The sequence below is a fragment of the Oncorhynchus gorbuscha genome, linkage group LG07, assembly GCF_021184085.1.
Source record: "Oncorhynchus gorbuscha isolate QuinsamMale2020 ecotype Even-year linkage group LG07, OgorEven_v1.0, whole genome shotgun sequence".
In the NCBI taxonomy this organism is placed as follows: Eukaryota; Metazoa; Chordata; class Actinopteri; order Salmoniformes; family Salmonidae; genus Oncorhynchus; species Oncorhynchus gorbuscha.
This window is the reverse complement of record NC_060179.1, coordinates 85,961,353-85,975,357: the sequence shown is the minus strand read 5'-3', so window position 1 is coordinate 85,975,357 and position 14,005 is coordinate 85,961,353. Positions and strand designations below refer to the sequence as shown.

The window sequence follows — 14,005 nt, the reverse complement described above, 5'->3', positions numbered from 1 at the left end:
TGAGGTCCACATCAGATCGAGAGGCACAGCAAGCATCATCTCCGTATTCCTGTCGCAAGACCCACTGGTTGATGCTTATTTATAAAACCTATAAAACCTATTTATAAAGCCTCACTCCCCCATATCTGAGAAATCTACTGCAACCCTCATCCTCCACCCGTTCTGCCAGTCACATTCCGTTAAAGGTTCCCAAAGCACACAGCTCCTCTTTTCAGTTCACTGAAGCAAGCGACTGGAACGAGCTGCAACAAACACTCAAACTGGACAGTTTGATCTCAATCTCTTCATTCAAACACTCAATCATGGACACTCTCACTGACAGTTGTGGCTGCTTTGCGTGATGTATTGTTGTCTCTACCTTCTTGCCCTTTGTGCTGTTATCTGTGCCCAATAATGTTTGTACCATGTTTTGTGCTGCTACCATGTAGTGTTGCCATCATGTTGTTGTGGGTTGTTGGTACCATGCTGTGTTGTCATGTGTTGCTGCATTGCTATGTTGTTGACTTAGGTCTCTCTTTATGTAGTGTTGTGGTGTCTCTCTCTGTATGTAGTGTCTCTCTCTTTATCTAGTGTTGTGGTCTCTCTCTTTATGTAGTGTTGTGGTGTCTCTCTCTCTATGTAGTGTCGCTCTCTTTATGTAGTGTTGTGGCGTCTCTCTCTATATAGTGTTGTGGCGTCTCTCTCTATGTAGTGTTGTGGCGTCTCTCTCTATGTAGTGTTGTGGCGTCTCTCTATGTAGTGTTGTGGCGTCTCTCTATGTAGTGTTGTGGCGTCTCTCTCTATGTAGTGTTGTGGCGTCTCTCTATGTAGTGTTGTGGCGTCTCTCTATGTAGTGTTGTGGCGTCTCTCTATGTAGTGTTGTGGCGTCTCTCTATGTAGTGTTGTGGTGTCTCTCTCTTTATGTAGTGTTGTGGTGTCTCTCTCTTTATGTAGTGTTGGGGTGTCTCTCTCTTTATGTAGTGTTGTGGCGTCTCTCTATGTAGTGTTGTGGCGTCTCTCTCTATGTAGTGTTGTGGCGTCTCTCTCTATGTAGTGTTGTGGCGTCTCTCTCTCTATGTAGTGCTGTGGCGTCTCTCCATGTATGTAGTCTTGTGGCGTCTCTCTCTATGTAGTGTTGTGGCGTCTCTCTCTATGTAGTGTTGTGGCGTCTCTCTCTATGTAGTGTTGTGGCGTCTCTCTCTATGTAGTGTTGTGGCGTCTCTCTCTATGTAGTGTTGTGGCGTCTCTCTCTCTATGTAGTGTTGTGGTGTCTCTCCTTTTATGTAGTGTTGTGGTGTCTCTCCATTTATGTAGTGTTGTGGTGTCTCTCTCTCTCTATGTTGTGTTGTGGTGTCTCTCTCTCTCTATGTAGTGTTGTGGTGTCTCTCTCTATGTAGTGTTGTGGTGTCTCTCTCTCTATGTAGTGTTGTGGTGTCTCTCCATTTATGTAGTGTTGTGGTGTCTCTCTCCATTTATGTAGTGTTGTGGTGTCTCTCCATTTATGTAGTGTTGTGGTGTCTCTCCATTTATGTAGTGTTGTGGCGTCTCTCTCTATGTAGTGTTGTGGTGTCTCTCTCCATTTATGTAGTGTTGTGGTGTCTCTCTCTATGTAGTGTTGTGGTGTCTCTCTCTTTATGTAGTGTTGTGGTGTCTCTCCATTTATGTAGTGTTGTGGTGTCTCTCTCCATTTATGTAGTGTTGTGGTGTCTCTCTCCATGTATGTAGTGTTGTGGTGTCTCTCTCCGTGTATGTAGTGTTGTGGTGTCTCTCTCCATGTAGTGTTGTGGTGTCTCTCTCCATTTATGTAGTGTTGTGGTGTCTCTCTCCATTTATGTAGTGTTGTGGTGTCTCTCTCCATTTATGTAGTGTTGTGGTGTCTCTCTCCATTTATGTAGTGTTGTGGTGTCTCTCTCCATTTATGTAGTGTTGTGGTGTCTCTCTCCATTTATGTAGTGTTGTGGTGTCTCTCTCCATTTATGTAGTGTTGTGGTGTCTCTCTCCATTTATGTAGTGTTGTGGTGTCTCTCTCCATTTATGTAGTGTTGTGGTGTCTCTCTCCATTTATGTAGTGTCTCTCTCTTTATGTAATGTTGTGGCGTCTCTCTCCATGTAGCGTTGTGGTGTCTCTCTCCATTTATGTAGTGTTGTGGCGTCTCTCTCTTTATGTAGTGTTGTGGTGTCTCTCTCTATGTAGTGTTGTGGTGTCTCTCTCCATGTAGTGTTGTGGTGTCTCTCTCCATTTATGTAGTGTTGTGGTGTCTCTCCATTTATGTAGTGTTGTGGTGTCTCTCTCTATGTAGTGTTGTGGTGTCTCTCTCTATGTAGTGTTGTGGTGTCTCTCTCCATTTATGTAGTGTCTCTCTCTTTATGTAGTGTTGTGGCGTCTCTCTCCATGTAGCGTTGTGGTGTCTCTCTCCATTTATGTAGTGTTGTGGCGTCTCTCTCTTTATGTAGTGTTGTGGTGTCTCTCTCTTTATGTAGTGTTGTGGTGTCTCTCTCCATTTATGTAGTGTTGTGGTGTCTCTCTCCATTTATGTAGTGTTGTGGTGTCTCTCTCTCTATGTAGTGTTGTGGTGTCTCTCTCTCTATGTAGTGTTGTGGTGTCTCTCTCTATGTAGTGTTGTGGTGTCTCTCTCTATGTAGTGTTGTGGTGTCTCTCTCCATTTATGTAGTGTCTCTCTCTTTATGTAGTGTTGTGGCGTCTCTCTCCATGTAGGGTTGTGGTGTCTCTCTCCATTTATGTAGTGTTGTGGTGTCTCTCTCTTTATGTAGTGTTGTGGTGTCTCTCTCCATTTATGTAGTGTTGTGGTGTCTCTCTCCATTTATGTAGTGTTGTGGTGTCTCTCTCTCTATGTAGTGTTGTGGTGTCTCTCTCTCTATGTAGTGTTGTGGTGTCTCTCTCTCTATGTAGTGTTGTGGTGTCTCTCTCTATGTAGTGTTGTGGTGTATCTCTCTATGTAGTGTTGTGGTGTCTCTCTCTATGTAGTGTTGTGGTGTCTCTCTCTATGTAGTGTTGTGGTGTCTCTCTCTATGTAGTGTTGTGGTGTCTCTCTCTATGTAGTGTTGTGGTGTCTCTCTCTATGTAGTGTTGTGGTGTCTCTCTCTATGTAGTGTTGTGGTGTCTCTCTCTATGTAGTGTTGTGGTGTCTCTCTCTATGTAGTGTTGTGGTGTCTCTCTCTTTATGTAGTGCTGTGGTGTCTCTCTCTATGTAGTGCTGTGGTGTCTCTCTATGTAGTGTTGTGGTGTCTCTCTTTATGTAGTGTTGTGGTGTCTCTCTCTTTATGTAGTGTTGTGGCGTCTCTCTCTATGTAGTGTTGTGGCGTCTCTCTCTTTATGTAGTGTTGTTGCGTCTCTCCATTTATGTAGTGCTGTGGCATCTCTCCATTTATGTAGTGTTGTGGTGTCTCTCTCTCTATGTAGTGTTGTGGTGTCTCTCTCTCTATGTAGTGTTGTGGTGTCTCTCTCTCTATGTAGTGTTGTGGTGTCTCTCTCTCTATGTAGTGTTGTGGTGTCTCTCTCTCTATGTAGTGTTGTGGTGTCTCTCTCTCTATGTAGTGTTGTGGTGTCTCTCTCTATGTAGTGTTGTGGTGTCTCTCTCTCTATGTAGTGTTGTGGTGTCTCTCTCTCTATGTAGTGTTGTGGTGTCTCTCTCTATGTAGTGTTGTGGTGTCTCTCTCTATGTAGTGTTGTGGTGTCTCTCTCTATGTAGTGTTGTGGTGTCTCTCTCTATGTAGTGTTGTGGTGTCTCTCTCTATGTAGTGTTGTGGTGTCTCTCTCTATGTAGTGTTGTGGTGTCTCTCTCTATGTAGTGTTGTGGTGTCTCTCTCTATGTAGTGTTGTGGTGTCTCTCTCTTTATGTAGTGCTGTGGTGTCTCTCTCTATGTAGTGCTGTGGTGTCTCTCTATGTAGTGTTGTGGTGTCTCTCTTTATGTAGTGTTGTGGTGTCTCTCTCTTTATGTAGTGTTGTGGCGTCTCTCTCTATGTAGTGTTGTGGCGTCTCTCTCTTTATGTAGTGTTGTTGCGTCTCTCCATTTATGTAGTGCTGTGGCATCTCTCCATTTATGTAGTGTTGTGGTGTCTCTCTCTCTATGTAGTGTTGTGGTGTCTCTCTCTCTATGTAGTGTTGTGGTGTCTCTCTCTCTATGTAGTGTTGTGGTGTCTCTCTCTCTATGTAGTGTTGTGTGTGTCTCTCTCTATGTAGTGTTGTGGTGTCTCTCTCTATGTAGTGTTGTGGTGTCTCTCTCTCTATGTAGTGTTGTGGTGTCTCTCTCTCTATGTAGTGTTGTGGTGTCTCTCTCTCTATGTAGTGTTGTGGTGTCTCTCTCTCTATGTAGTGTTGTGGTGTCTCTCTCTTTATGTAGTGTTGTGGTGTCTCTCTCTTTATGTAGTGCTGTGGTGTCTCTCTCTATGTAGTGTTGTGGTGTCTCTCTATGTAGTGTTGTGGTGTCTCTCTCTATGTAGTGTTGTGGTGTCTCTCTCTATGTAGTGTTGTGGTGTCTCTCTCTATGTAGTGTTGTGGTGTCTCTCTCTTTATGTAGTGTTGTGGTGTCTCTCTCTTTATGTAGTGCTGTGGTGTCTCTCTTTATGTAGTGTTGTGGTGTCTCTCTCTTTATGTAGTGTTGTGGTGTCTCTCTTTATGTAGTGTTGTGGTGTCTCTCTCTTTATGTAGTGTTGTGGTGTCTCTCTCTGTATGTAGTGCTGTAGTGTCTCTCTTTATGTAGTGCTGTGGTGTCTCTCTCTCTATGTAGTGTTGTGGTGTCTCTCTCTCTATGTAGTGTTGTGGTGTCTCTCTCTCTATGTAGTGTTGTGGTGTCTCTCTCTCTATGTAGTGTTGTGGTGTCTCTCTCTCTATGTAGTGTTGTGGTGTCTCTCTCTCTATGTAGTGTTGTGGTGTCTCTCTCTCTATGTAGTGTTGTGGTGTCTCTCTCTTTATGTAGTGTTGTGGTGTCTCTCTCTTTATGTAGTGCTGTGGTGTCTCTCTCTATGTAGTGTTGTGGTGTCTCTCTATGTAGTGTTGTGGTGTCTCTCTCTATGTAGTGTTGTGGTGTCTCTCTCTATGTAGTGTTGTGGTGTCTCTCTCTATGTAGTGTTGTGGTGTCTCTCTCTTTATGTAGTGTTGTGGTGTCTCTCTCTTTATGTAGTGCTGTGGTGTCTCTCTTTATGTAGTGTTGTGGTGTCTCTCTCTTTATGTAGTGTTGTGGTGTCTCTCTTTATGTAGTGTTGTGGTGTCTCTCTCTTTATGTAGTGTTGTGGTGTCTCTCTCTGTATGTAGTGCTGTAGTGTCTCTCTTTATGTAGTGCTGTGGTGTCTCTCTCTATGTAGTGTTGTGGCGTCTCTATGTAGTGGTGTGGTGTCTCTCTCTATGTAGTGTTGTGGCGTCTCTCTCTATGTAGTGTTGTGGCGTCTCTATGTAGTGGTGTGGCGTCTCTATGTAGTGGTGTGGTGTCTCTATGTAGTGGTGTGGTGTCTCTATGTAGTGGTGTGGTGTCTCTCTCTTTATGTAGTGTTGTGGTGTCTCTCTCTTTATGTAGTGCTGTGGTGTCTCTCTCTTTATGTAGTGCTGTGGTGTCTCTCTCTTTATGTAGTGTTGTGGTGTCTCTCTCTTTATGTAGTGTTGTGGTGTCTCTCCATTTATGTAGTGTGTGGGGGGGAGAACATCTATAAACAGCTAGAGGAGGCACCATAGGGGGGAGGAGAACATCTATAAACAGCTAGAGGAGGCACCATAGGGGTTAATGAGAACATCTATAAACAGCTATAGGAGGCTGAGGAGGCACCATAGGGGGGAGGAGAACATCTATAAACAGCTAGAGGAGGCTGAGGAGGCACCATAGGGGTTAATGAGAACATCTATAAACAGCTAGAGGAGGCTGAGGAGGCACCATAGGGGGGATGAGAACATCTATAAACAGCTAGAGGTGGCTGAGGAGGCACCATAGGGGTTAATGAGAACATCTATAAACAGCTAGAGGAGGCTGAGGAGGCACCATGGGGGGGATGAGAACATCTATAAACAGCTAGAGGAGGCACCATAGGGGGAGAGGAGAACATCTATAAACAGCTAGAGGAGGCTGAGGAGGCACCATAGGGGGGAGGAGAACATCTATAAACAGCTAGAGGCTGAGGAGGCACCATAGGGGGGGATGAGAACATCTATAAACAGCTAGAGGAGGCACCATAGGGGGGAGGAGAACATCTATAAACAGCTAGAGGAGGCACCATAGGGGGGATGAGAACATCTATAAACAGCTAGAGGAGGCTGAGGAGGCACCATAGGGGGGATGAGAACATCTATAAACAGCTAGAGGAGGCACCATAGGGGTTAATGAGAACATCTATAAACAGCTAGAGGAGGCACCATAGGGGGGAGGAGAACATCTATAAACAGCTAGAGGAGGCTGTGCAGGCACCATAGGGGTTAATGAGAACATCTATAAACAGCTAGAGGAGGCTGAGGAGGCACCATAGGGGGGATGAGAACATCTATAAACAGCTAGAGGAGGCTGAGGAGGCACCATAGGGGGGGATGAGAACATCTATAAACGGCTGAGGCACCATGGGGGGGGGGCATCTATAAACAGCTAGAGGAGGCTGAAGAGGCACCGTAGGGGGGATGAGAACATCTATAAACAGCTGGAGGAGGCACAATAGGGGGAGAGGAGAACATCTGTAAACAGCTGGAGGAGGCTGAGGAGGCACCATAGGGGGGAGGAGAACATCTATAAACAGCAATTCAGTCCATGAAACTTTTTTTCAATTCATATTAATTGTACAATTAAAACATAGTTACTTCAAAGATTATGAAAAAAATAAAATAACTGATTCACGGTAAGAAATGGTCCTACAACAAGCCTGGTACTACAACTAGCTTGATGCTACAACTAGCTTGATGCTACAACTAGCCTGGTGCTACAACTAGTCTGGTGCTACAACTAGTCTGGTGCTACAACTAGCTTGGTCCTACAACTAGCCTGGTGCTACAACTAGCCAGGTGATACAACTAGCCTGGTCCTACAACTAGCCTGGTCCAACAACTAGCCTGGTCCTACAACTAGCCTGGTGCTACAACTAGCCTGGTCCTACAACTAGCCTGGTCCTACACCTAGCCTGGTGCTACAACTAGCCTGGTCCTACAACTAGCCTGGTGCTACAACTAGCCTGGTCCTACAACTAGCCTGGTGCTACAACTAGCCAGGTGATACAACTAGCCTGGTCCTACAACTAGCCTGGTCCTACAACTAGCCTGGTGCTACAACTAGCCTGGTCCTACAACTAGCCTGGTCCTACACCTAGCCTGGTGCTACAACTAGCCTGGTCCTACAACTAGCCTGGTGCTACAACTAGCCTGGTCCTACAACTAGCCTGGTCCTACAACTAGTCTGGTCCTACAACTAGTCTGGTGATACAACTAGCCTGGTCCTACAACTAGCCTGGTCCTACAACTAGCCTGGTCCTACAACTAGCCTGGTCCTACAACTAGCCTGGTCCTACAACTAGTCTGGTCCTACAACTAGTCTGGTCCTACAACTAGCCTGGTGATACAATTAGCCTGGTCCTACAACTAGCCTGGTCCTACAACTAGCCTGGTCCTACAACTAGCCTAGTGATACAACTAGCCTGGTCCTACAACTAGCCTGGTCCTACAACTAGCCTGGTGATACAACTAGCCAGGTGATACAACTAGCCTGGTGATACAACTAGCCTGGTGATACAACTAGCCTGGTCCTAAAACTCTTTCTGCTCCATTGCAAATTCTACAGTCACTGTTATACCAAACTAAGACAGGACAAAATTACATCTCCTGATCATTAATTTGTAAGTCGCTCTGGATAAGAGCGTCTGCTAAATGACTTAAATGTAATGTAAATGTAAGTGTTGAACAGTTACCTTAGCCTTGACCAGTCTCTTGGCAGTCTTAATCTTGGCCTCACAGAAAGCACCTCTGTACTTGGCGCTGACATCAGTGCCCACTGTCAGGTAGGGCGGCTCCTCCAGAGTCTAGACAGAGAGAAAGGGAGGGAGGGAGGGAGGGAGGGAGGGAGGGAGGGAGGGAGGGAGGGAGGGAGGGAGGGAGGGAGGGAGGGAGGGAGGGAGGGAGGGAGGGAGGGAGGGAGGGAGGGAGGGAGGGACCATGAGTAGAAGTGAGTCAATGATGACATTCAGATTAGTGGAGAGGAACAAGAGATTCAAATGATTCAAGTCAGGACAGAACAGTGAGAGGCGTCAGTGAGTGAATAATACCAGTGAGATCTGCAACTAAATTTAGGGTTATATTCATGAGTGCACAATTTAAAACATTTTGCAACGGAAAACAAGAACAAGCAAGAACAAGCCCGTTCTGTTTGGTTCCTACTCGTGTATACAACCAAGGACTACAAATCAGTAAGTTCTGAGGGGAAGTGAATCCAGCCAGCATTATATTCATCCCCAGGTAGAGTGAATCCAGCCATTACTATATTCATCCCCAGGTAGAGTGAATCCAGCCAGTACTATATTCATCCCCAGGTAGAGTGAATCCAGCCAGCATTATATTCATCCCCAGGTAGAGTGAATCCAGCCAGTACTATATTCATCCCCAGGTAGAGTGAATCCAGCCATCACTATATTCATCCCCAGGTAGAGTGAATCCAGCCAGTACTATATTCATCCCCAGGTAGAGTGAATCCAGCCAGTACTATATTCATCCCCAGGTAGAGTGAATCCAGCCATCACTATATTCATCCCCAGGTAGAGTGAATCCAGCCAGTACTATATTCATCCCCAGGTAGAGTGAATCCAGCCAGTACTATATGCATCCCCAGGTAGAGTGAATCCAGCCATTACTATATTCATCCCCAGGTAGAGTGAATCCAGCCAGCATTATATTCATCCCCAGGTAGAGTGAATCCAGCCATTACTATATTCATCCCCAGGTAGAGTGAATCCAGCCAGTACTATATTCATCCCCAGGTAGAGTGAATCCAGCCAGTACTATATTCATCCCCAGGTAGAGTGAATCCAGCCATTACTATATTCATCCCCAGGTAGAGTGAATCCAGCCATTACTATATTCATCCCCAGGTAGAGTGAATCCAGCCATTACTATATTCATCCCCAGGTAGAGTGAATCCAGCCAGTACAATATTCATCCCCAGGTAGAGTGAATCCAGCCAGTACTATATTCATCCCCAGGTAGAGTGAATCCAGCCATTACTATATTCATCCCCAGGTAGAGTGAATCCAGCCATTACTATATTCATCCCCAGGTAGAGTGAATCCAGCCATTACTATATTCATCCCCAGGTAGAGTGAATCCAGCCAGTACTATATTCATCCCCAGGTAGAGTGAATTCAGGAAGTATTCAGACCGCTCCCCTTTTACACATCTGTTACAGCTATATGTTACACATAATACCCCATAATGACATCACAATACCCAATAATGACATCACAATACCGCATAATGACATCACAATACCCCATAATGACACCACAATACCGCATAAAAACAAAGCGAAAACAGGTTTTAGAATTGTTTGCAAATGCACAGTAGATGTATATTTATAACAACTTGCTTTTCATTTGATGGTCCAGTCTGTAGTTGTTATCCCCAAACAAACCATTATGAATGGATTTGCTTTTCATTTGATTTGTAAAGTCCAGCCTTAATTTGTTAATGAAAAAACAAAAAGGTTTTTGGACATTTTTGCAAATGTTTTATAAATACATTTTAGTATGGTTAGCTGAAAATGCCTAAACTTAACAGCACAAGCCACTATGCAGAATGTGTTTTCATTGAAACAGAATACCTTAAGGCTATACACACACACACACATTGACCAAAAAAATAGAAACATGTCAAGTGTTAGCCCCATGTTTCATGAGCTGAAAAAAAAGATCCCAGAAATGTTCCATACGAACAAAAAGTTCATTCTCAAACATGTTTGTTTACATCTGTTAGTGAGCATTTCTCCTCTTCCTACATAATTCATCCAACTGACACGTGTGGCATATCATATTATTCTGTTCAAGAATGACCATTTCACCGAATTGAATGATCCTTTTTCTACCATAAGCCGCCTCCATCATTGTTTTAGAGAATTTGGCAGTACGTCCAACCGGCTTCACAACCGCAGACCACATGTAAACACGCCAACTCAGGACCTCCACATCCCGAGAGACAACAGGAGAGGAAAATGCTGTTTTGATAGACGAGATTAGTGACAGAGGAAATCAGAAAGATACAATAAAAGGCCTTGTGGTTTGTCAAAGTGCATATTGAGTATGTGCTTCAGTATTCAACTGTAGCCTGCTGATAGCAACCACAGCCTCAGGTAGCCTGCTGATAGCAACCACAGCCACAGGTAACCTGCTGATAGCAACCACAGCCACAGGTAGCCTGCTGATAGCAACCACAGCCTCAGGTAGCCTGCTGATAGCAACCACAGCCACAGGTAACCTGCTGATAGCAACCACAGCCACAGGTAACCTGCTGATAGCAACCACAGCCACAGGTAGCCTGCTGATAGCAACCACAGCCACAGGTAACCTGCTGATAGCAACCACAGCCACAGGTAACCTGCTGATAGCAACCACAGCCACAGGTAGCCTGCTGATAGCAACCACAGCCACAGGTAACCTGCTGATAGCAACCACAGCCTCAGGTAGCCTGCTGATAGCAACCACAGCCACAGGTAGCCTGCTGATAGCAAACCACAGCCTCAGGTAGCCTGCTGATAGCAACCACAGCCTCAGGTAGCCTGCTGATAGCAACCACAGCCTCAGGTAGCCTGCTGATAGCAACCACAGCCTCAGGTAGCCTGCTGATAGCAACCACAGCCTCAGGTAGCCTGCTGATCGCAACCACAGCCTCAGGTAACCTGCTGATAGCAACCACAGCTGAGGTTTGATTTATTATTTTATATTTTTTTTTTTTATTTCACCTTTTATTTAACCAGGTAGGCAAGTTGAGAACAAGTTCTCATTTACAATTGCGACCTGGCCAAGATAAAGCAAAGCAGTTCAACAGAAACAACAACACAGAGTTACACATGGAGTAAAACAAACATACAGTCAATAATACAGTATAAACAAGTCTATATACAATGTGAGCAAATTAGGTGAGATGGGAGGTAAAGGCAAAAAAAGGCCATGGTGGCAAAGTAAATACAATATAGCAAGTAAAACACTGGAATGGTAGTTTTGCAATGGAAGAATGTGCAAAGTAGAAATAAAAATAATGGGGTTGCAAAGGAGCAAAATAAATAAATTAATTAAATACAGTTGGGAAAGAGGTAGTTGTTTGGGCTAAATTATAGGTGGGCTATGTACAGGTGCAGTAATCTGTAAGATGCTCTGACAGTTGGTGCTTAAAGCTAGTGAGGAGATAAGTGTTTCCAGTTTCAGAGATTTTTGTAGTTCGTTCCAGTCATTGGCAGCAGAGAACTGGAAGGAGAGGCGGCCAAAGAAATAATTGGTTTTGGGGTGACTAGAGAGATATACCTGCTGGAGCGTGTGCTACAGGTGGGAGATGCTATGGTGACCAGCGAGCTGAGATAAGGGAGGACTTTACCTAGCAGGGTCTTGTAGATGACATGGAGCCAGTGGGTTTGGCGACGAGTATGAAGCGAGGGCCAGCCAACGAGAGCGTACAGGTCGCAATGGTGGGTAGTATATGGGGCTTTGGTGACAAAACGGATTGCACTGTGATAGACTGCATCCAATTTGTTGAGTAGGGTATTGGAGGCTATTTTGTAAATGACATCGCCAAAGTCGAGGATTGGTAGGATGGTCAGTTTTACAAGGGTATGTTTGGCAGCATGAGTGAAGGATGCTTTGTTGCGAAATAGGAAGCCAATTCTAGATTTAACTTTGGATTGGAGATGTTTGATATGGGTCTAGAAGGAGAGTTTACAGTCTAACCAGACACCTAAGTATTTGTAGTTGTCCACATATTCTAAGTCAGAGCCGTCCAGAGTAGTGATGTTGGACAGGCGGGTAGGTGCAGGTAGCGATCGGTTGAAGAGCATGCATTTAGTTTTACTTGTATTTAAGAGCAATTGGAGGCCACGGAAGGAGAGTTATGGCATTGAAGCTTGCCTGGGAGGGTTGTTAACACAGTGTCCAAAGAAGGGCCGGAAGTATACAGAATGGTGTTGTCTGCGTAGAGGTGGATCAGGGACTCACCAGCAGCAAGAGCGACCTCATTGATGTACACAGAGAAGAGATAGCAACCACAGCCTCAGGTAGCCTGCTGATAGCAACCACAGCCGCAGGTAGCCTGCTGATAGCAACCACAGCTGAGGTTTGATTTATTATTTTAGATTTACGTTGGCCATAACCATCACGACAGTAAATAATATTGTGGTTTGTTCAGTAGTCTCATCAGATTTAGATTTGTCATGCTCATGACAGTTATAATAGTGAGGTTTGTAAAGTTGTTTACCATAGATAAATTCCCCTACAAGGTTAGTAAAATAAAAGGGAATACCCTGAGTTTCTCAGCCTCAACCTGTGTCGATATTCCCCTCACTGAGGACTGTAACAGCTGAGCAACCTCCCTCCCTCTCTCTCCCTCAATTCACAGGGCTTAAGATGGCATGAGAAACATATGTAGAATAAAGCCTCCCCCCAACTGGGATGTGTAGAATAAAGCTCCACCCCCAACTGGGATGTGTAGAATACAGCTCCACCCCCAACTGGGATGTGTAGAATAAAGCTTCACCCAACCCCCAACTGGGATGTGTAGAATAAAGCTTCACCCAACCCCCAACTGGGATGTGTAGAATAAAGCTTCACCCAACCCCCAACTGGGATGTGTGGAATGAAGTTCCCCCCCCCAACTGGGATGTGTAGAATAAAGCCCCACCCACCCCCAACTGGGATGTGTAGAATAAAGCCCCCACCCACCCCCAACTGGGATGTGTAGAATAAAGCCCCACCCACCCCCAACTGGGATGTGTAGAATAAAGCCCCACCCACCCCAACTGGGATGTGTAGAATAAAGCCCCACCCACCCCCAACTGGGATGTGTAGAATAAAGCCCCACCCACCCCCAACTGGGATGTGTAGAATAAAGCTCCACCCCCAACTGGAATGTGTAGAATAAAGCTCCACCCCCCCCCCAACTGGGATGTGTAGAATAAAGCTTCACCCAACCCCCAACTGGGATGTGTGGAATGAAGTTCCCCCCCCAACTGGGATGTGTAGAATAAAGCCCCACCCACCCCCAACTGGGATGTGTAGAATAAAGCCCCACCCACCCCCAACTGGGGATGTAAAGCCCCACCCACCCCCAACTGGGAATAGAAGCCCCACCCACCCCCAACTGGGATGTGTAGAATAAAGCCCCACCCACCCCCCAACTGGGATGTGTAGAATAAAGCCCCACCCACCCCCAACTGGGATGTGTAGAATAAAGCCCCACCCACCCCCAACTGGGATGTGTAGAGTCAAGCCCCCCAAATGGGATCTATTGAAAAGGTTACCAGTACCACCAGTACCACTTTCTTGTCCAATGGGTGTTATGGGAGAGCTGATAAACGTACGAGTCAAAACAAACAGTACCCACAGTGTGTCTGATTCTTTCATCATGTATGACACATACTGTGCTGGACTGTCCCCAATCACATATCCAAATGTCAACAGACCCATCACTCAATCTCAACGAGTAAAACAGTTGTACCGAAACCCATTCTTCAACTCCTCTGCTCTTCTAACGTCAAACACCAACAATAATACATTTTGCAGACGCGTTTATCAAAAGCGACTTAGTCATGCGTGCATACATTTTACGTATGGGTGGCCCCAGGAACAAGCAACTTTTGGAGAAAATCCTTTTGGTAGGCAACAGTCTGCCGGGAGGTGGTTACCGTAGCAACAAGAGGAGAGGTCGTCACAACACAAAAGGTAAACAGAAAGGTTACAGCTTTACTCCATTGAGACAAAGTGGAGAGAAATATACAGGGCAATTCCACAAATCCTTCACACTAATAGCACAGTCTTGGTTGTGTGGAGTTTTGAAGTAGTTGCATAGAATAACCAGCA

The 14,005-nt window shown here is 45.3% G+C and overlaps 1 protein-coding gene across 1 annotated transcript in view; it reads right to left on the bottom strand.

Moving 5' to 3' along the window:
• Window positions 1-14,005, bottom strand: part of LOC124039065 (AT-rich interactive domain-containing protein 4B-like) — a 908,546-nt gene that overhangs the window by 885,684 nt on the left and 8,857 nt on the right. Inside the window, exons 2-3 of the mRNA XM_046354945.1 lie at window positions 10,283-10,839; window positions 7,868-7,978 (exon numbers count right to left, since the gene is read on the bottom strand). Coding sequence (XP_046210901.1) covers window positions 7,868-7,978; window positions 10,283-10,839 — 668 coding nt within the window. The remainder of the gene's footprint in view (window positions 1-7,867; window positions 7,979-10,282; window positions 10,840-14,005) is intronic.